The sequence below is a fragment of the Suricata suricatta genome, chromosome 10, assembly GCF_006229205.1.
Source record: "Suricata suricatta isolate VVHF042 chromosome 10, meerkat_22Aug2017_6uvM2_HiC, whole genome shotgun sequence".
Taxonomy (NCBI): domain Eukaryota; kingdom Metazoa; phylum Chordata; class Mammalia; order Carnivora; family Herpestidae; genus Suricata; species Suricata suricatta.
The window spans coordinates 65,772,164-65,794,206 of record NC_043709.1 but is presented as its reverse complement, the minus strand read 5'-3'; the positions used below and the strand labels follow the sequence as shown (position 1 = coordinate 65,794,206).

The window sequence follows — 22,043 nt, the reverse complement described above, 5'->3', positions numbered from 1 at the left end:
AAAGCCACAAGACACAGAATCTGGGGAAAACCTGGTGTGGAGAGCTCTCTATTGAACACAGAGCCCCAGCACCTGCTCTGCTCTCCCACCCACTCCAGGGCCTCTCTGCCCCCCATTCCTTCGCCTTGGGCCCTGGCTCATTCCATTCCAAGGTCCTCCTTGGCCACCAGTCATCACAGGGGACAGCTGCCTCCATGCTGCCCGCTCCAGGGCCTTGAGTCCGCTCAGCGGAGAGCCCTGCCCAGCTGTGGCAGCCTGTGAGCCTCTTGGCCCCGGGCGTGCCCTGGCTTTCCTGACGGGAAGTGCCTGCTCGGTCCCAGCCTCCTCACGGCTCCAGCTCCCGGGACAGGCGGGACAGTTCCCGCTGGTTGTCGATGACCTTCAGCTGCTGGACATAAGCCCAGGTGCTGGCTGGATTCCGGGTGTTCAGCGACTGCTCGGAGCCTGCAGCGGGGAGGGGAGGGTGTGGGGGAGAGCGGTCAGTAGGGTCACCCATGCCACTTGGGAGTGGGAATAGGGGAGAGGGGTGGCGGGCACCCATGCTACTTAGCGCCCAACCCTTCGTCCTCAAGGAACAAATCACCCTCGCTGCCCTCCACCCCCACCCAGCCCCTTCCCACAGCCAGTCCTGAAGACTGTCCACCCCCTGCCCCCCAGTCTGGAGCAGAAGTGTGGTTAAGAGCTCAAACTCAGAAAAAAACAGGTCCCCGAGATTACATACAGCATCATACTTCCTTTTACTAAATTCAAAAACAACTGAAACTAACGTATATTTTGTTGTCATAACATATATATACTTGAAGCATTTTAAAGAAGTATATGGATGTACACATGTGTGTATACATGTCTATATAAATATATCTAAATAAATATATTCTATCGGCACAGGAAGAGGAAAGGCTCTGGAGGGAGAGGAAGCTCTAGTCAACGTGCTCATACTCGGCCTGGGCCCTGCGGTGTTCATTATAGTGTATAGATACATACATGAAATACAATACAATAAAATAAAATAGAGGGCCAATGATGACAGCATCGTATGAACCATGGGTTATGATTTAACCCCACTTCATGCATCTGAAGACCAACTAAAAAAGTTAGGTCTGGAGTCACCGACGGTGTGGCCTCGCACAGGTCACTCCAGTACTCGGGCCTGTTTGTGCACCTGTCTGTGGGGACAACATTCGGACCAGCTCAGAGAGGTGTGAGGAGCTCACGGCACCCTATATGCAGGCGCCCGTAAATGCCAGCCATGGCTGACCCGTCAGCACCCAGCCCTGCCCCACTTACACGTGGACGTCCTTGCTGCCTGGTGGTCCTCGTGGAGGTGGGAGACACGGCTTCTGAGTGGTGAGAGGGGCACTGCATGGGGCGAGAGGCAGGGGTCAGGGAGGCTGGGCCGACTGGGGCCTGGAAGGGGATGAGGTGGGGGCGGGGGTCCTATCGTGGGGACCAACCCTCTCACCATTGCTGTGGCTTCGGCAGTGATGCAGCATCCTCACAGCTCTGGCCATCATTCTCTGTGGGCAACGTGAGGACAGAAGACCAGGCCTGAGGGGCAGGCCCCTGGCATGGCCTGTGGGTCCACTGGCGATCGAGCCCCCTTTGAGTGGGGTGCTCCTACAGACTAGATGGGGTCAGGCTTGCTTTGCCCCAGCACACCCACAGGTCCCGCGGGGAGCACGCAGTGGGAGAAAGAGCAGAGATCAGGAAGGGCTTAGAGCAGAAGAGGCCTGGAGAGGGGCCTGGATGCAGGGTGAGGTAATTAAGGGCGTCCTCTCCACCATGCAAAGGAGAGAAGCCCGAGCTCTTTCAAAAGAAGTGTTTTTATTGTAGTATGTTTTTGAAGTTTATTTCTTTTGAGCGAGACAGAGAGCACGCGAGCAGGGGAGGGGCAGAGAGAGAGGAGGGACTCCCAAGCAGGCTCTGCAAGGTTGGCTCAGAGCCCGAAGTGGGGTATGAACTCACGAACTGTGAGATCATGGCCTGAGCTGAAATCAAGAGTTAGACGCTTAACCGACTGAGCCACCCAGGTGTCCCCATATTTGTATTATTAATAACAACTTTAGACTATCTCCCACCCCAGCCCCCTGCTTCCGAGGCCACAGTCATATCCCCCAGCCCACTCTAGGGGCAGACTCTGTCCTTGAACTCACCATCTTCTCGAAGTTGATGAGATTCTCTACCAACGTGTGGTTTCCCTCATGGATAAAGGTCATGTCTGCAAAGAGACGGGTTTTGCTTAAAAATGCCCCAAGTCCTTCCCCTTCCTGCAGCCCAGGAAAGGCAGGGGGCCAGTAATGAGAGCCTTGAGCCTGTCCCAGCCCCACACTGCCCTCTTTCTTTGGTTCCCCCTGACCTCCTGGAGCAACTTCCTTGTATCTCTTAGTGCTCATATCAGAGACCATCCAATGTTCCCAGCACTTGTCTGCATGTCTCAACGCTGCCTCTAGGCTGGGAACTCCTAATTCATCTTTGTGCACCCCAATGCGTCAGCACCCCAAGGAGGAGATGGACATATAGACAGGCACAGGACTGGAAGGGTGGGGGCAGGAGGGTAAGCTCTGGTCCTATTACCTTTGAGAAGAAGGGGCATGAAGGGGATGATGGGAGGGGAGAGCTTGGTGAGGGCCAGTCGATAGACTCGGTGGTTCCATGAGGGGTCCTGAGAGGGAAGGAGTCACCGTGAGTGCGGGAGGGCCGCGCTCAGCAACACCCACCATACACCACGACACGAGCAAACAGCGTCCTCTCGGAGCTCGGCTTCCCCGGGCCCCAGGCCTCACCAAGGCAGGCTGCACAGCAGGCCGGAGGACACCCGAGACACTGCGGCCAGTCTGCACACACGCGGCTTCCTGGCCTCGGGTTAACGACGGCCCCCCCCGCCAGGCAAACTGCCTGGCCATCGGTCTCAGGAGCCCTCCAGGTTTCAAAACTCTCTCTCCTTCTTGTCTCTGTCCCTCTCTAGTGGGTAAATTCCTTTGAACTTCTTGAGCTTACAAAGTGAATTTTTCCTCCAAGAGCTCAGAGCCAGGTTGATAAAAGCACCTTTGTGCCAGTTCTCTCCTGAACACTCTCAAAACCTCGTAACCCCGCAACAATCCCTGGGGGAGGGGGGAGGCAGTCAGCCCCTCTACTCTTCCCTCATCGTTTGGCCTAATTTAGCCTACAGGCTCCTCACATCTCCCGAGGGGCCACAGGCAGGCCCTGGTGCACCATGCCATCTGGTGCCAGAATGTGCTTCCGGGGTCCCCAGGCACAGGTCGGCTGGAGGCCAGAGACCCCCGATGTCCCCCCAGTGTGTCAGGGCCCAAGGCCAGACCCCACGTGTGCCCTGTCCTGATCTTCATACAGGACGTCATAGCCACAGCCAATGCTCCCCACACTGAGGGATATAATACACTGTGCACTCCCACCATCTGCTAACACTCCGTCCTTGAGCCAGCTCCCCAGACTCTCAGCCCAGATGGAATCAGACTCTGACCCAGGGCTGGAAACCCTGGAAGCGACCACAGACACTTTAAAGGGCTGCTGGGAAGCCCAGAATCAGGGTTTCTGGCAGGAAGAGCCAAGGCCCAGCACTCACCAGCAGCCTCTCCAGGGCCGAGTACAGCTTCCGGACTTTGTGGGGCAGCCGCTGTGAAGGAGAGACAGATGGAGCTGTCACTGCCCTGGGATGGGAGCCCCATCCCCAAGCAGGACTCCCAGGATGGGCACGGCCCCCCTCCAAAAAAAATCATACCTACCTCCCAGGTGTGGGCCAGGCGGCTGATGGCCGAGTTGCTGAGGCCAAACATGACGGCAAAGAAGGAATTGAGATTCTTTTGCTCCTTGAGGCTATGAGTGGAAGACCCAAAGGGCCTCAGGGGAAGCAGCCACACCCACAGAGTTCTGTACCCAGACAACAGCCAGCCTGGGGCCAGGATCGGGCTGGGCCAGCCTCTGTGGGGGCTGTGGCTAGATGAGGTGGGGAGGCAGAGACTCTAGAAGGCCCAGGGAAGCAAGGAGCTCCAACAAACTGACCAGGGACGGGGATGTGAGAGAAGGTGGCCTCAGGACTCTGCCACATACCCACCGGCCCCACAGGTACTCACTGGGCAGCCAACTTGATGAACTTCCTGAGCAGCTGGGCCCGCAGGCTGGGCATGGGGCAGAGACACAGCTCTGTGGCCACCCAGTACTGGAGCTCATTGAAGCGGCGCATGAAACGCTCCAGGTTGGCAGTGGTGACGTCCCGCAGGTGCTGGGGGCCCAGCACATAGTGGATCAGCTCCACCTGGGGGGTAGGGGACAGCTGGGGAGATCAGCCCCCACCAGGCGAGGTGCCCCTGCCGTCTGTGCTTCTCCCCTCCCCTCTCTGCTCCCGCACCTGGTGGATACTGTTGAAGAGGTTCCAGTCATGGTCCGTCAGCTGGCCCGCCAGGTCCTTGGCACTCACCAGGTCCAGACCCTCGGCAGAGCCCACGGAGGGCCCCAGCTGCTCAGGAAGCGGGGTCTGCAGGTAGAAGAGAGCTCAGGAGGGGTGCCTGAGCAATCCGGGAGACAGGCACAGAGCTGGGAGTAGAGACTCTGTGCCCGTGGTTGAGGGAGGGGGTGTCTGGGTGGATAGGGGTGCTACCAGGAATGGAAGGGCCTCTGAAGGGTAGGGCTTCCTAAAGAGGCAGCTATCCTTCTGCAGACCCTTAGTGCTGAGACCCCCTCCTTGTACCGGTCCAGTCTCTTGGGGGCACCCCTAGGAGGTCTTCTTTCTCAAGAACCCTCAACCAGCTTTCTCCCTTCCCCAGCATCTGGAACATTCCCATCAGCTGAGACCCGTTCCTTCCTCTTCTCCCTTAAGTCCCAACTGCAGCCAGATCCAGGCCCCCCTCTCTCCTTTCTATGACCCTCCCCTGCCCCCACCTCTGCCACTCCTAGCTCCTCCCTGGCACCCTGCCTGTCCCTACCAGCTCATGCACTTCCTGTGGGTTGACAACAAAGAGCCGCTCGTTGAGCCCCAGAGATGTGGCCACACCACGGGCATCTGGCTGCAGGCCAATGGCATCTGCAAAGAGAGCAGAGAGTGGGCTGAGGCGGGGGGCGGGTGCAGGGAGGGAGGCGAGGGAGTAACTGAAGGCAGGGTGGAGGCCCCATTTGGGAGGCCAGGACGCCCCTTCTGCCAGCAACCAGGCTGGAGTCCTGGGGAGGTACTCTAAAGGCACAGGGCCGGGTTCCCACACACCCGTGCTGCCCAGGCCGCACACCTGAGGAAGGCGAGAAGACAGGCAGAGCTTGGGCAATGCTGGAGTCCTCCTGAGCTTCCTCCTTTGTCACAGGAAGACAGTAAGACTTACCCTGACTACTCACAAGTCTAATGAATTAATTTATAATAGTAGGAGCCATAAGGATACGATGCATACAAAAGCCCTTTGAAAACTGGAAACGCCTTACAGAGGTCTTAGTGTAGATTTTCATCACTTCCTACTGACTGCGACTGTGTTTTTAGTCATGTTCGAATCTCCAGTCTCTAGACCAGTAGCCGCCAAAGTGAGATATACAAGACCATCCATGTGTTCAAAAAAAATATTAGCTCAAATTTATTTTTCTCATCTGTTTTGCACTTTTATCTTATGGGTAGCTTTATAATTATATGATGCTAGTGTACGTGCATATGCAAATTACTTATAAGCAGATATACACAGAGCAGGGGGCTTGCAGTAAAAATATTAGGTACTGACATGGAAGTCCATCTAAACAATCTGAAGGTCAGTGCTCCAAACAACTTCTGTCTCATAGGAGGGTGTCAGTCGTTCTTGGGCAACTGTAATTCTCCAGGTGGCCACCAGAGGGAGGTGTTTCCCAGAACAGAGCACATACACCCATGACTTCATCCTGTCTCCCCACTTCCTGAAGGGGAAGAAAGTTTTGCTTGTCTAGCCTCCAGTCCTTCATCTATTCTCTAGGTGCCCTTAATTCATGTCTATCCTGGATTTCAGCTGTCAGCCCCGTGCTGTGTCCTTCACGGAGAACCCGCAGGGGTTTCTGATGGTCCAAGTCCCCTGAAAGCAGGTCTAAATAATTCTCATGCTGCCCTGTTCTGAGCAGTAACTTTGTGCCACCCCATGCTAAATGTTTTAGAGACACTTTTAACGGCCGTTTAACGGCCTCAGCAGTCCTGTGTGATAGGCACAGTTTTTGTGCTCATGTGACAGATGAGGAATCAGAGGCTCAATGGGGCGCCTGGGTGGTTCAGTTGGTTGAGCGTCTGACTTCGGCTCAGATCATGATCTCACAGTTTGTGGGTTCGAGCCCCGCATCGGGCTCTGTGCTAACAGCTAGCTCAGAGCCTGGAGCCTGCTTTAGATTCTGTACATCCCTCTCTCTTTCTGACCCTCCCCTGCTTGCACTGTCTCTCTCTGTCTCTCAAAAATAAATTTAAAAAAATTAAAAACAAAATAAAAACACCAGAGGCTTGAAGAGGTTAAGCACTCTGCTCATATCAGAATCACACAGCTAGTCAGCAGTGGGCCCTGGGATCCCAGCCCAGGCCCGGGAGTCCTGTTTCTGGTCCCAACCATCAATCTTCTCCATCTGACCTGCTATGGTGCCTCTAGCTCCTAACACATTGCTGGCCCATTAGCTGACTCTCAAATACGTTTGCCGGCTGACAAAATGAATGCAGACTACCTAGATTCAAAAGCCAGACACTCTTATTTACTGTGTGGATTTGGGAAAATTGACTAAACCCTTGAGCTTCAGTTTCCCTGCCTGCAAATAGGATGAAAGTACCTATCTCAGAAGGTTGTTACTGGGATTGAGTGAATATATGAGCACGATAATAATAAAACCTCTGTATGAACTGCTGAGCCAGGCACCATTCTAAACCCTAAATAGATGAGCTCACTCAGTCCTCACAGTTCCTCTAATGAAGTAGGCACTCTCACCGGCCCCATTTTACAGATGCTAAAAAGAGCATAGAGAGGTTAAACATCCTGCTCAAGGATGTACAGACAGGGCTGGGCTCAAACACAGAGGGCCGGCTCCAGAGCTCACACTCTTGAGCATTCCACGCAAAGCACTTGAAGAGACATAAATGCTAACCATCACGGACATTGATGAAGATGATAAAAATAATGATCTTAATTCCGGGGGGAATCTGGGCACTGACCTGAGGGGCCTCTCCCTCGGGGCCACCTTGCTCAGAGACACAACTCACCGCCTGCAGAGTTGACCTTCACCAGCTCCTGCCCCTTGGTCCAGCCATCCTCCTGGGCCAACGCTGCCATCACCTCTCTCACTGAGGCCGTCACAGGCAGATTCAGGGTCAGCATCGAGTGGTCCGGCCGGTAAATGTCATAGGGGACTGGAGAGGAAGACCTGGCTAAGCTGTAGGAAGGGGCTTCTTGGTGCCCCTACCCAGGGCTGAGCAGGCAGCAACTGCAGCAGGAGGGGGAAGGGGGGATGGTCCCAAGGAAGCAGGATAGGTGAGTAGGGGAAGCCTGGGTGGATTTGCCACACATAGTGGGGAGGGGGGCCCTGAGCTGCAGAGGGAGGCACAGGGGGCAGGCTCTGGAACAGACACCCTGAGGAGTCCAGTGTGCCCTCCTCAGCCAGGCATACTGAGGTCAAGGGTGATGACAGGGTGCAGGCTATGCCCCAGCTGGCTGGGACCACCAACCTTTGTCCCCAACTCGAATGGCACAGTTGCTGCTGGAAGGGGGCTGGTCCTGGCTGGGGAGCCAAACAGGCACATTCCTGGCCTAAGAGGGAGAGAAAGTAAGGCCCAGAGGACACAGAGGAGAGCGTGCAGAGCCAGTGAGAGGGCTCTGTCGCCGGGAGCATGGGGCCCACACAGCACACACACCACCAGCCAGCTCTGCCACCTCCTGCAGGGACCTGACGCCCCAAGGCTCCATGAGAAGAGACAGAACAGGCTGCAAACAAGCCAGTGCCCCAGAATGTATGTGTCACCCGCTTTGCAGAGAGACCCAGAGCCCTTCTAACAGGAGCACACCTCAGCTGTTGGACCTGGTTTCTCTTCCTTTTCCTCCTTTGGTTCTCTTTTGCTAGTTTGCTACTTGCAACACACCAGGCTAAATACAGGCTTACTGTAAATATCTAAATATTCATAATAGCCCTTTGACAAAAATATCATCATTATTATTCCCATTTTATATATGACATCAATGAGGCTCAGAGAAGTTAATAACATGCATGAGGCCACACAGCTGTACGTAGGACAGCTAGAGCCCTAACCTGCTCCTCTCACCATCCCTCCGTGCTCTTACCCACTGACACCCTACTGCCCTGTGTCACCTGCCCTGTCAGCCCCACAGCCCTTCTTCACTGGGCCCCAGTAATGGGCTGATGGGGCAGCCCCACTCAGCAAAGCCCTTTGCCCACCGACGGTTTTTCCAATGTCCCTACTGACTCTTCCTCCTCCAGCTCTGCAGGTGGCGGATCCTCCAAGTTCGGACCTTGGCCCGCAGCCAATGCCTAGATTTCACAGTCTCGGGACTCTGCTCGCAGCTCTGTAAAGTCTCACCCCACCTGCACGTGGGAGACGCGGCTGTACCTCCAGCACTGTGCTCTCTTCCAAGCCTGCTCTCAGGCACCTCCTGGATCCTTCCCTATCTGGGCTCCATCCCCTCATACTCAGCACCTCCCTCAGACCCCTCATCCTGCCTCCCAGCCATTCTCCCATACTTGGGCTCCTAGGTCCCCCTGCCAGTGCTCCTCCAACCCGCCTCCAGCTTCCCCACAGCTTGTCATCTTGTTCCGGGGGTTCCTCTGTGCCCCTCCTCCCAGCCCGGGCCAACCTCCTGTTCCACCTGCCCAGTGGCCTCCCTCCTTATGTGTTACAATGGCCCTCCTATTCTCTACCCTCAGCTTTTGGTTGCCTCCTGCCCTCCCCCTCCAATCTGCCTGACTTGAGCCAGACTAAGCTTCCTAATGCAGCTTCAAGGCCATCATTGTCTGCTGGATAAAGCACAGGCTCCTTAGCTGACTTATTCAAAACACACATTTGACCTTGTCAACCCGTGGCTCCAAAATCTCCAATGCTTGCATTGTTTGGAAGACAAGCACCAAACCTCTTACAGTGGCTCATAGGACCCTGCATGCCTCCCCGATCTCCTCTGGGGGCTCCCTGTCATGTTCCCTCCTGCAGGGTCCCTAACAGGTGGACCTGCTTCCCCTTGAACCTGATCGAGGTCCTCTACTGCCTTGATCCTCACACCCTGCAGCTCTCAGCTCCTGTGGTCACTCTCTCTGATCCTGACCCTGAGTCAGTCCTTCCCTTTTCTCTTTTCAAGACTCCCTCCATTTCCCTCCTACATCATGACACTGCTCAGCAGCTCTGTCCCTCACTGACTATGAGCCCCATGAGCCAGGGGTGGCTCTCCCCTCCTCCTGCATTGTCAGCACCTAGCACAGTGCCCAGCACGCGAGGGAGATTCTGTACTGGTTCCTGAGCACCAGCCACAAGCCAGGCAGCCTGGGAGCCCTGGGCAGAGGTCCAGGCCCCTCCCTCATCCTAGAGGGATGTGACAGACGCTAACAGGCAATAAGCAAGTAGACGAAGACACAGAACAACTCCACATGGTCATAATGCTTGGAAAGAATCATGGAAGACACCTTGGAGGAAGTGGGGGGGTGCAGGGTGTGGAGACTGCTCTGGATAGGGAGATGGGAGGGGGGCGCTCTGAGAACCAACATCAGCAAGGTAGGAAGGATCTGGGTGGGAAAAAAAAAAAAACAGAGAAAGAAAGTTCCAGACCCTGAGGTGGGAACCAGCGTCGCCTATAGAAGAGAAGGAGCCTGTGAGAGTCCCCAGCGGGGAGGAGCGGGGGTGGGGACAGGCAGCTGGGCACAGAGTCTGGTTATTCCCAGTGCAGCATTCCCCACAGCCAGCCCCATCCTGCTTTTCCAGTCTTTTCCTCCTACCATTCCTCAAGAAATTTCGGCTCCAGCTGCCTGTTCTCATTCCCCTTTGCTCCCGGTGGGCTCTGCCCAGAAGGTACTTGCTGCCTCTTGTTCCCAGAATGCTGGCCATCAGGAACCCCTGGGCTTCAGAGGCTGCTTCAGGCACCATCCCTCACCCCCTGGGGAACTGCTAACAGGCTCTATAAACATGGATTCCCCCCCTCCAAATGTAATAAAAGCCCCTTAGGGTGAGGTAGGTGTGGAGAGGGGACCTTGGACCTCTGTGTCTCCCATCAGGCCAGCTCCCAGTGCCACACACAGCTCTGTGAACACCTACCCCAGTCTGGGGCGGGGGAGGGGGGGGTGTCTGTGCACGGGATCCCTCCCAGGCAGAGCCACTGGGGTGGGGGTGGGGGCTGAAGGAGGGGCCATGTGGTCCCAGAGAGGGGCAGAGACAAGAAGCTGGGGCCAGACAGAGGTGAGAGGAGCCAGTTCGTGCAGACACCTTCATCTGAGGAGATGCATTCCCACAGCCATTTTCCAACCTGGGGAGCAAGTGAGAAGGGAAGTGAGATGAGACCAGCGGCCCCTGCAGGCAGGGCAGGACAGGGTGGGGGCAGGGAGGGCTGGCTCTGGATCCCGTCCACCCTCCTCAGAGGCTCAGAGTTTTGCAGACTTGGTGATTACTAGCTAGAGAGGGGCAAAGCTGGGGCTTGAAACCCAGACCCTGCATTCAGTGATTTTCCCAGGCCAGCAGGGGAAGGAAAGAGGGTTCAAGGAAGTAATGTGCCCAGGTGTCAGACTAGGCAGGGGCCTTTGCAGGTGAGCTCTCCCTGAGCCTCACCTGCCCCCCTGGGAATGTCTGGGAGGGCCAAGATAAGCTCTAGGAAATTCACCAGGTGGGGCCAGCAGGAACTAGCACTGGGGATGCTCAGTAATAAATTATGTGCAGAATGGAGGAAGTGAGGGCAGTAGGTGCACTCGGGGTGTGAGAGAGACACACGAGTGACTGCATGACGCAAGAGAATGCATGAATGTGAGTGAGGGTGGACAGCAAGGGGACTGGTAAAAACAGCTCACTGAATAAGCAGGATTAGACAAATGAGCAACCACAGCCAACCCTTGTGGGGCACACGGGGCACGCGAGGCACTGCTCTGTGCTCTTCAGGCATGGTAAGGTTCCATCCTCCTGACATAGGAACTCTCTGGTTTTACACAGCAGAGCCCAAAGCCCTGAGAGGGAGGAACGTGCCCAGGGAGGCACAGCTGTAGACGGTGCCTTTAAATCCAAGCCACATGTTTGACTCCAGAAGTAATGTTCTCAGTCCCTGACACACAGCAGGTCGTGCACACGGAAAGTTAACTTGGAGCCAAAGCATTACCTGTGGTGTCTCCGCCTCTCTGGCCACAGCTCCCGCAGCAGGATGCAAAGGCGGGCGTCTCTGCTCACCAGGTCTGAGAGTTTCTGGGAGGAGCCAAGATTCATCAACATTCATGAATGTCGTCTATGCTGGCGGCCCAGCCCCGCCCTGCCTCACTCCCAGGTACCTGGAGAAAGCTGGTGGCCACGGGGTCAGCATGGAGCATGGGACCATACAGGGCCACCCACTGGCCGACCAGCCGCAGGACCTGCTGCCTTTTGTTGCAAATGTAGGTGCTGTGCTCCGGCTCGCTGCCTCCGGAGGGCTCCGCTTGGAAAGTGGGCACCAGTCAAGGGAACCACAACATCCAACCACACCGCCCACCACACCGCAGGCAGAGGAGGGGCAGGGATGCCCAAGGCCCACTGACATGCTGGCCTTGGCCTGAGGCTGGTACCTCAGAGGGTTCAGCACAGCCCTGCTGTGAGAGACACCTCCCTGCTCCATACAACATCCCAGTCTCCCTGGGGCTGGAAGGATATTGGTGCAGGAGGGCAGCACAAAGCTGGGCACTGGGCATGAAGACACTGTGGGTCAGGAGGAAGTCACTGAGAAATGTCTCTGTAGGGCAGGGACAAGGGGACAGGAGGAGGCTTCAGAGATTAAGCCTCCGGAGCACAGATATATGCACAGCTGGAGTGTCCCTTATCCCATTCCCATAATAGGCAGTGGGCCAGCAATGCCCAGCCCCTGTGACAGCTCTCCCCACCCATGCCCAGAGCACGGGAATGAGTACTTCCTGCCGCCTGACCAAGTGGACCAACCCAGCACCCAGTGAGGTCAGACTCAGGGTGCTTAGCCCTCTCCCAGACTACACTGCCCACCCCATGAGTCACATAGCAGGCAGGGTATCTCTTGCCCCTACCTGTTGGGTCATGAGCACTGGAATCAGGCCGCATGGCCTCCAACAGCAGTTCTAGGATCTTCTCTGGGGTGCCAGACATCACTGTATACCTAGCAGAAACAGCCAGTCCATAGCACTTGTGCCACCACTCCCCACTCCCCCATCTGGGACAGACATCAATAATCAATCACATATCACTCTTCCCTATTTGCCAGTTCTGTCCCACCTTGGCGTTGGAGGGAAAGCTGGCTCCGGAAGGGAGGGGTTGCATATTATGCCTGGATTCCCCTTCCCACCACCCCCAGGAGGCCAGCAGGCAGGGGTCAGACATGGGAGGAGGGAGGAAAGCTGGGAAACAGAAGGAGAGAGAGTGGGCAAGAGAGAAGGGTTGCAGCAGGAGTGTGGTGGTGTGTTACCGGTTCCTGCCTGGGGTTGGGGGGCGAGAAGGGCCAGCGCCCTGAGAGGCTCTCTCCAGCACCAACACCACTTTGCCATGCTCTTCTAGCCTCATGGTCTTTGCTTCCACATCCTAGACAACAAGCCACACCCAGTGCTCAGCACACACCACAGCTCCTTTCCCCCATTCGAGGGCATCTCTTTCCCCCTCCATGTCAGACCCACACGCTCCCACAAGGACATTCAGCCCTTCTCCCACCCCATTCCACGCCCATGACCTTGGATCTGCTCTACCAGTCCTGTATATCATGCAGCCTGAGCCCCTCTTCTATCCATCCCTCGCTGGCCTGCCTCTGTGGCTCCCTGCTCCATTACACTGCCTCCCCTCACTCACACCCTAGTCCCCTGCCCCTCTGTGACTCCCCACCCCCATAGTGTCCCATACTGAGCTGGAGTTCTTGGGTTTCCCGGAACCTCCTCCGTGTGCTATGGACTCCTTCATGTGGCCATGCTCTAGCCATCACCTCCAAGTTTCCCTATCTCTTACCTCTCCCTGCTCCTCACAGGCCCTCCCTGGTCCACGCCCCTTACCTTACCCCCTACCACTTCTCCAGAGATGTGTCTCTGCCATGTCCCCTGCCCTCCCCACCGCCAGCAATGGCACCTTGATGATGCGGTTGAAGTCCTGCTTATCTACACGGAGAAAATGACAATTATCTTCTCGCAGGATGATGGTGGCTGCCCGGGGTGCGTCATTCACCAGAGCCAGCTGTCCGAAGTCATCCCCCTCATGCAGTGTGGTCACCAGCCCCTGCAGCCAGGTCTCAGTTACAGCCCAGCCAGGCCCCCCAACATGCATCAGAACAGATGTGTAGTTGGAGAACCCCAAAGCAGGAAGAGAGCTGGGGGACCGGCAACCCTGGGTCCATGGAAGGCACTGCCCATGAGGACTTGGACCAGGGAAGCCCATGCAGCCCAGGGGCCAGGGAGACAGGAGGAACTCACTTTGCCATGGGTCACCACGTTGACGGATCCCTTCCAGATAATGTACCACGAGGTGCCCTTGTCTCCCTGGCTGAACACTGAGAGAAGCACAGATCAGACACTGCTGTGGGCACCCTCACCTCTCCATGGCCTCTGCCACGTCCAGGTCCCTGCTGCCCAGCTTCCTGCCCCCTGTCTGACTTACACACGGTCCCTGCTCTGCTGTGTGGTTCAAAGAGCAGAACTGCCGCTAATTCCCGCTTCACCTGCGAGGCGGGGAGGGGAGAGTCAGTGCGGTGAGTCCAGAGTAAGAGGGGGAGGTTAGGTCCAAAGACACAAGTGCTTGGGAGCAGCGATGTGGCCTGGTCAGGTGCCTGGGACTCAGCAGGGTTCAGTGCAAGGGGGAGGTAATGAGCTAAGAGGGGCAGGAGGATTTCTGGACAAGGATGCTGGGAATAGGAAATTAGATGGATATTTCTCAGCCAATGGCATGAGGGAGGAATCTTCTGGCCCAGCAGTTGGGGCCTCAGGGGCTCATGGGGAGAGAGGGTCCTGGGGATGCCGTGGGGGCAGGCAGACTGACCGAGTTGGAGAGGTGGGCCACGGCCTTGATGTGCAGCAGTTCCTCGAAGATGAGGTCCAGCTCCTCGTCCGTGCGCTGACCTGGGCTGCAGGCATAGGAGGGCCGAGAGGCACACAGTGTGCCGTGGGTCTAAGAGCATGGGAGCCACTCGCCCACCACACTCGGGCCTGAAGCCAGCCGGATGGTGACCCGTAACAGGCCAACCACCGCTGAGTGCATACCGAGCACTGGAAAGGGCTAGGTGTTATGTCTGCCCTCGTGACAGCCCCATGATGTGGGCATCGTCATCCTCCTTTGACAGAAGAAGAAGCTGGACCAAGGCCACCCAGCTAGTAGCCAGAGGAACTGGAATTTGAACCCAAACCTGCCTGCAGATGTCAAAGCCCATCCTCTCTCCGCCTCTGCTGCACTGGAGCGGACAGGTCTCGAAGGCCCTGTGCTCCCCACCCATGGTTACGGAGGAGAAACAGGTGAAAGGTGGGGAGGGAAGACTCCAGATCACACAGCGAGAAGCAAGGGAAACTCTCAGCGACGAAACTGGGAAACTACTGAGTCTGAGACCCATGAGAGGCCCGGGATTGTGGGGTGCAGGGCATCCAACTCACGGCTTTCGAAGAGCCACAGTGAGCAGGGCATCGGGCCCCCGCTGGGAGAGCAGGGCCATGGCCTCCGCCAGCTCCTCCTCTAGCTCAGGGACTCCCACGGGCTCGGGCTCTGGCCCGGGGAAACGGTAGAATTGGGTATCTCGGTCCTGGAAGGTCCAGTCGTGTTTCACTGCAGGGCAGAGGCCCAAGGGAGAGGGAGGAGAGAAAACTGAGGCTGCGTGGGTACAAAGTCCCCATTGTAATGTCCACCTCCTCCTTGCCCCCAGATGCCTGCTCCCCAGGACTGGCTGGCCTGGGGGCCCACCCTGGGCTCAGGCTCACCATGGCAAAGGGCACCTTCATCCAGCAGCACCTGGCAGATTCCAACAGCTTGGCTCCGGGAATGAACCCCGAGGCTCAGAGCCAAGATCCCATCCACCAGCTCCCGGCCAGAGCAGCACTGTCTACAAGAGGCGAGGGGACAGGGAAGAGGAAAGAGAATTAAGTGGCAGGAGGGTGGAAGGCCTTCCCTCTGCACTGACAGCACACAGCCTGCTTGGGATTCTCTCTCTCCCTCTCTCTCTCTGTCGCTCCCCTGTTTGTGCGCCCTCTCTCTCTCTCAAAATAAATAAATAAACTTAAAAAAAATTTTTTTAAAGAAAAAGGTGCCTTCCCACGCTAGAAGCAGGACTCGACCCAGATGCCCAAAGGAGAGCAAAAGGGAGAGAAAATGGCAGTGGCAAGGAGTCGGTTGAGGCCTCCACTCACCGGTAGAGCCTAAGGTGGTACTTCCGGTCTCGGATAAGGGTAGGGCAGGTGGCCAGGAGATGCCGATGCAGCTGCTTCCCAGCCCTGAGCACCCGCTCCGTGGAGGCCTAGGACAGGGAGCAGCACAGCAGGCTCAAGCCCTGACCCCCCTGGCTGTCCTCTCCCGGCTCCACCCCTCCCGGTTGGTACCTGCTCCAGGCTCATGCTGAAATCCAGGGACTCCTCGCTGTCCGTGAGTGGCGTCTAAGGGCAGGGGTGGGAGGCAGAGGAGGGTCTGCAGGTTAGTGCCAGACCTTCAAGTCCAGTTCTTAGACCTCAGCCCTCCCCCATGTCTCTCCACTCTTGCCCAGTCCCCAGCTCCAAACACATGCATCTTGCTACTCAGTCTACAAATAAACGACTGCCGCCTGACCACCCCTGCAGGCCAGGCTCCCACCTCTTCCCACCCTACCACCAGAACTTTGCCTTCCTTCTAGACACGAGCGCTGCACCTCCACAGACGAGCTCCCCATTCTGCTTACTCAGGGCCCAGGTGTGCCTGGGCTCCCAGGTAGACCACACCTGTGCAGGGGAGAGAGCTGGAAGAGCATGAGGATGGGAGGTAAGAAAGGCCTATGACAGGCCAGGAAGTGAGCGGCTTGGGAGGGAGGCCCAGAACACTTGCTCCTGGGCCAGGGTCACACAAGGCCCGATCCCAAGCCAGGCTTTGTCCCCAACCACAAGACCCTGATACTCCTGAATTCAAATCCCTGCTCCTCCATTTACCAGGAGTGTGATCCCAAATATATGGTTTAATGTCTCCCTGCCTCCATTTCCTTGTCTATAAACTCTATAAAACACTCGTAATACCAACACAGAGGCTTTGGGAAGGGTTCTGTGGGTGATTTGGACTGAGTGTTTAAAGCACTGCCTAGCATAGAGTTGTATGTACATGTTAGCTATCATTACTCATCTGTGAAACAGAGGCCAGGCTGCTTTCTGGAAAGCCCCTGTCCTCCCTGAGATGCTGCTGTTTGTCCATCACCCTGCAAGAGTGACAAAGTCTTGGCGGCACCGGGGACTGGCTCCGAAAGACAGGATTTATGTGGAAATGCTGGGTAACAAGGTTTCCATGCCCTTGGTATCAGCGAGGCATACGGGACCCACCTCCCAGGGCCTGGATGTCCTGGGATGTCAGGCATGAAAGTCCCTTAGGACATTTCTTGTTCTGCCACCTGAAAACTGGAATTTGTGGACATCTCTGGACAGGATGCCCTACCCTCTGTGAGCCTTCCCAGAGACACAGCACTTTACAGTTTACAAAGCACGTCTCCCTCCATGATTTCCTCTGATTCTGTACAGAATAGGACCAGATATAAAGCAAGCAGAACAGGGATTGTCTGTCCTCTTTGACTTAAGAAACAGAAGTCTTAGGGTAAAGAGCCTGTGGAGCTCAGTCACACGTACTTGGGACAGCCAGACAGCCCTGCATAAACTCCAGAAGTGCTCACATTCTTGGTCTCGCCCTACCCTCCGCACCTGCCTGGTTCCTTCCCTTCTCCCTTCTCACCAGCTTTCTCTCCTGCTTTCCCATCTACATTCAGGTCCTGAAAAGGACCTGGCTGGGAAGCTGGGGTACAACCAGGCTTGGGGCCAGAACGCCCTCCCCTGGTCCTGGCATCTTCCCTCTGTGTGCCAGGCAGAGGCCTGAGGTCTGGCACGCACAGGCGCCTGGCCCGGGGCTGGGCGGAAGTCACTAGGTGTCCCAAGGGTATCCCTGCCCGGGTCATGGGGCCCAGCCTGGTGCCAGACACAGAGCCCTGGAGACTTAGCAACAGGAAATGAGGAGGAGGAGGAGGAGGAGGAGGAGGAGGGGGGGGGAGGAGGAGGAGGAGGAGGAGGAGGAGCCTGGGAAGGAGGAAGGGCAGGAATGCTACCCAGCCAGCCCCCTGTGTCGGAACAAACAGTCCCGAGCACTAATGGCTTGTTGTTGTTCATGTCGAAAGGCCCAGGTGGCCCCGGTCCCTGCCCCAACTCTCTGGTGCCCACAACCCAGGCTCCAGCATATGCTCCCTTCCTGGTATTATTCTGACCCTGGAGGGCACATCATGAGGGGAAGTGCCAGCTCATGGGACAAGACTGGTCACAACCCAGATCCCAGATCTCCAGGCCTTGCTGAAACCGTTTCCTGTCCTGCCCCAGGGAATAATCAGGAGTGTCACAAGAAGAGGGCTCTGGCCCATCAGAGCTGAGGAAGGTTCCCGAAGGCATCCCTCTCAATTTGCCAAGGAAGCAGGAGCCCAGAAGATGAAGTAACTTACCCAGAGTCACACAACTACTCAGAAATTCAAGATCCTACTGAATAACCAACAGTGAGCCTGGAGGTAGGTGTTTGTCTCCTATTTCACAGCTAGACAAAAGGAGACGCACACTGTGCTTGTCTGATTCCAAAGCAAAGGTCACCATCTCCCAGGCACTCCACCACCTCATGTTTGTCCCACTTCATGCTATTGAAAGGTAAATTCTGCCCTCAGGAACATTCCGTGGGCAAGTAAAGTTGCCAAGACATGGCATTAAACCATGGGTTCCCTCTGGGTTCCTACTATGTCCATATGCACTGGGAGCCTCGTAGGCTGGGAGTGGGGGTACTATTCAGGAAACGGTCAAGGGTGTGGGCTTGGGATCCATGTGCCTGGATCAAATCTCAGTTCCCCATTACCAGCTGGTTGTGTGACCCTGGCTCCTCATTAACTTCTCTGCTTCAGTCTCCTCATCTGTAAAATGGGGTTAATGATAATAGTACCTATCTCACAGGTAATTATGAGGATCAAATGAGTTAATAACATAAAGCACTCGAAGCGATGCTTGGCTTGTGGTAACTGCTTGGTAAATGCTAAACAACTTGATTAAACTTCATTATTTTATGATGGGTGCCTATTACGTGGACACAATGCAAGAAATGCTGGACCTTGACCGACCCTGTCTCTAATCTGATAACCCTGAGTGTCAGCTTAGGGCTCTCAGTTGGAAAGAAGCAGTGGTATGGGTAGAGGGGAAGGCCCTTGCCCACTGCCTCCTCTCCTGCCTGGACAGTAAGAATGCAGGGTAGGAGAGGAGGGGGTAGCTAGATTCCCTGCACCCGCACCACAGCCTGCCCCTCCCTGTCAGAGCCACACTGAAGGGGCAGGCACAGAGCCAGAGAGCCTCGTGGGGACCTGTCAGACCAGTTCCCTTAGGCCACGGCTAGGGTCTCAGGCTAGAGCTGTGTGTGGTGGGACAGGAAGAGGACACAGGGGAAGGGTGATGCTTTGGGGTGTCAGTGTTACCATTTACAGCAAAAGAAAGTGCACCATGAGCACGGACTCCATAGCCAGGTCACCTGGGACAGAAGCCTAACTTTGTCGCTTAGCAGATGTATAACCCTGGGCCTGTCACTTAGCCACTCTACGCCTCTGTTCTCTCATCTATAAAATGAGATGGTGGCATTGGTATCTACCTCACAGGGCTATTGTCAGATTATTTGATGTGAAAAAGGTAAAGCTCTCATAATGCTGCCTAGGACACAATTATTATACAACTATTGGCTACAACCATTGTTTGAACATGCTTGGATGAAAGCATGTTTTCTGAGTTAGAGAACCTAGCCACTTCCCCCAAAACAATCACTCAAAGGGAAACATCCCAGGCTTCTCTGAGCTTATGGGACCCACCAGGGGTCATCTTGATCCTGTCCCTGACTCTAGGTGAACTGGTCCCTCTCTGGCTGCCAGACATTGGACAAGATCTCCCCTCCCTCTCATGCTTCCCAAAGGAGATGCTCTACCATCCCATTCCAGTGTCACTTTTGCCATCGGAGGTAAGTCCGTCCTCTATCTAACATCCTCCTATAACCTACTTTCATTTTCTCTTGTCCTGATCTAGTAGCAACAGAAAGTACTCTCTTCAGACCTCAGGAGGTTGATGGGTTTTACCCTGGTTTTCTAAGAGGCAGGCATGGCCTGAATAACTCCCAGCACTGCTCTCCTAGGCTCCACCCCTTTATGGCAGCCACCCTCTACCTACATGTGCAAGCTCCCTGACAAGCATTTCCCTCATGTGAGCCCCTCAGAGACCAAACGCATCATCTTACAGGTGAGCAACTTCTCAGGTACCCAGAACCTCCTAAACACAGCCGCAGTGGGCTGAAGCCACCCATTCACCCATTCCCAAGATGGTCAGCAGGGCAGGGGGTGGCCATGCCCCTAGCCCTAAAAGTCTAAGTTTCCTTTTAATCACCAGTTCCCACCTACCCCTCCTCCACCCGCTAGAGAGGGACTGTGTTTCTATGACTTTTGCCCCATTTACACTGCAGCAACCCTCACACCACCCTTCTGGCTTCCCCACGCACGCCAGCTCTTCAATTTTGGAGGTTGAGAGAGTCAGGAGACAGCCTGGCGGCCTCTTCCACCCCTTCCCAGACTCTGGGTCCCAGGGGATCCTCCAGTGACCTCACTGTCCTAGCACCTGACCTTTCCCCCACTCACCACCTTGCCTCTACAAGCTGGGAAGGGGACAGGAAATGCACAAGTAATTATAGCCTGAGAGGGAAGGAGGGAGGGAGGATTCCAGCCCACAGGCTCCAAGCCTTAGCTACTACCAGTGACCTGGAGGGGTGGGGGCGACAGCTTAGCCCAGAAGGAGCCAGCTCCCCTGCTCCCTCCAGAGCCCCATCTTGAGCAGGACCCAGGCCCATGAGGGCCCTGATCAGAAGGACCCAGGGAGGAAGTGTGGGAGGGGCTGGGGGGAGAGCTAGGGACACCTAGATTATCCTCTCAATTCCGATGTTAAGAGGCTAGTCCCCAAACTTCTCAGAATCCTCCTCTGAGCCCCCCAAAGCCAGATGCCAAACAGTGTTCACGTGACCACCTCACCCCAAGATCAAGAAGAATCGGCGCAGTTCAGTTGCTCACTAAGGGAGAATGTTGCCACGGTGATATATCCAGAGTGGTAACCAAGCTCACCTCACCTCCCACCTTGACCTGGCCCCCAGTATTTCACACATGCCTCCCACCCCCACCTGGAGAACACACAGGCACCTAACTCAGGGCACACAGAGGTGACAGATAAATGACAAATCCCTTTCCCCTTCCCCCAAGCCAGAATGGGAATACGCGAGGACCACATGTGCACAGACGCACACGGTGCAGCTGTGTGAGCCGCCCACATGCACAGCAGCCAAGCTGCTTGACCCAGTGTCCACCCCAGCAGTAGCCCCCACACCCCCAACAGCAGGCTTTCTCCCAGTCCAGGCCCTCCTCCGGTCCTTGGTGCAGGGCCCTGGCCCAGGCAGACGATGGGCACTCACCCAGCGGAGCCCCTGGATGCAGCTGGGGCGCTGGTGCTCCAGCAGCAGCTGGTAAGAACAGCTCCGGGGCCGGTGCATCCTCTTCAGCACCATGTTGAGCAGGGTCCCCTCCGGCACCACGTCCGGAAGCCTGCCCACCTGCGATGCTCCCAGAGCCGGGCTGTCCTCCACAGCCAGGCTCACCTGCCAGTGGCTCTCACCTGGCCAGCTCACCTGTGACGCAGGGAGGAAGGCAGAGAGCCATGGGGCTAGGACTGGGGCTGGGGCAGCTGGACCAGGGCACAACTGCCCCAGGCAGAACCACTTCCTCTGAGTCCTCTGGACTGGTCAGGCGGAGGTGCTGCAACCCTGCCAGGAGCCGGGGGAGGGACAGGAAGACCTTCACTGGGGCCTGCCGGTCTGGCGCACTTAGGGGTCTCCAGCTGGTGGACCGGAGATCAGGCCTTTCTTCCCGGTCTTCTTTGGACTTCTGCCCCACCCCACTGCTCGTGTCCCTGGAGGGATCTCTGCCACCTCCCAGTATGAGCCTACCGACTCACTGGATCCCCAGAAATGCAGCTTCAGCTCAAACCCTTCTTCTCTCCTTCTCCTTCACCCCTGACCAGCCCTCTCTCTCCCACCCAAACACCCCACCCACCATGTCAGCTTCCTCTCCAGCTCCTCCCCACCCTGACCCCACTTTACCCACCTTCATGGTCCTTCTCAAGCTTGCACAGCCCTGCAGACTCTAGCAAAGGATTGGGGGGACCCTCGGCGAGACCCCAAGTGCTCCTGGAGGAGTGTGGAATGTAAGCCCCAGGTGAAGCGAACAGGGCTAATTCCTAGCTGGGCTGGCTGCCAGGGCAACGGGCTGGGTGTCGACGCTCCCTTTAGGTGGGTTGAGGGCAGGGGACGTGGGGGGGAGTCCCCCCGCAGCGGCAAGGAGCCCCCAAGCCTCCGCCTCCGTCCCAGACGAATGAGCCAGCTGGCACCGGGCGCCGAAGCGAGGCTGCAGCTGGCACTGGTCCGGGCGGGAGCTGTCACACCCCCTGCGCTGCCCGCCCCCTTCCCCTCCCCGGGACCGGCCAGGAGGGCGGGGAGGAGGTGCCAGGCCTTACTGTGGGGGAGGGCACAGGGAAGGGGGCGGGCTGGACAGGGGGTGGAGTCCGGACTCCCGGGTGGTTGGGCGGGCGCGAGTCAGAGGCCTGAGAAACCCCAGGGGGCAGGAGCGGCCCTAGGTGGTGAGCCGGGGCGGCCGCTGCGG

The 22,043-nt window shown here is 56.5% G+C and overlaps 1 protein-coding gene across 1 annotated transcript; it reads right to left on the bottom strand.

The window, feature by feature from the left end:
- Window positions 1-19: 19 nt before the first annotated feature.
- On the bottom strand, window positions 20-21,799 carry RAPGEF3 (Rap guanine nucleotide exchange factor 3). The gene is made up of 28 exons (XM_029954312.1): window positions 21,489-21,799; window positions 20,801-21,013; window positions 15,667-15,720; window positions 15,478-15,584; window positions 15,052-15,173; window positions 14,731-14,899; window positions 14,126-14,210; window positions 13,748-13,808; window positions 13,564-13,640; window positions 13,223-13,369; window positions 12,579-12,691; window positions 12,184-12,272; window positions 11,801-11,879; window positions 11,446-11,596; window positions 11,280-11,362; window positions 10,403-10,442; window positions 7,652-7,733; window positions 7,190-7,336; window positions 4,941-5,038; window positions 4,367-4,492; window positions 4,092-4,273; window positions 3,744-3,834; window positions 3,584-3,634; window positions 2,575-2,662; window positions 2,154-2,218; window positions 1,463-1,517; window positions 1,288-1,359; window positions 20-444 (listed from the first exon to the last, which is right to left on the bottom strand). The coding sequence occupies exons 1-28, from the start codon at window positions 21,492-21,494 to the stop codon at window positions 326-328; spliced, it is 2,772 nt and encodes a 923-aa protein (XP_029810172.1). The 5' UTR covers window positions 21,495-21,799; the 3' UTR covers window positions 20-325.
- Window positions 21,800-22,043: the final 244 nt, after the last annotated feature.

What these genes read in the sequence shown, in the direction of transcription:
- RAPGEF3 (XM_029954312.1), bottom strand. An exon ending in ACGTGGTGACCCATGGCAAA is followed by an intron (nt 13,370 to 13,563) that starts GTGAGTTCCTCC and finishes ACCTGGCTGCAG; the next exon opens with GGGCTGGTGACCACACTGCA. An exon ending in TCATCAACTTCGAGAAGATG is followed by an intron (nt 1,518 to 2,153) that starts GTGAGTTCAAGG and finishes CGTTGCCCACAG; the next exon opens with AGAATGATGGCCAGAGCTGT.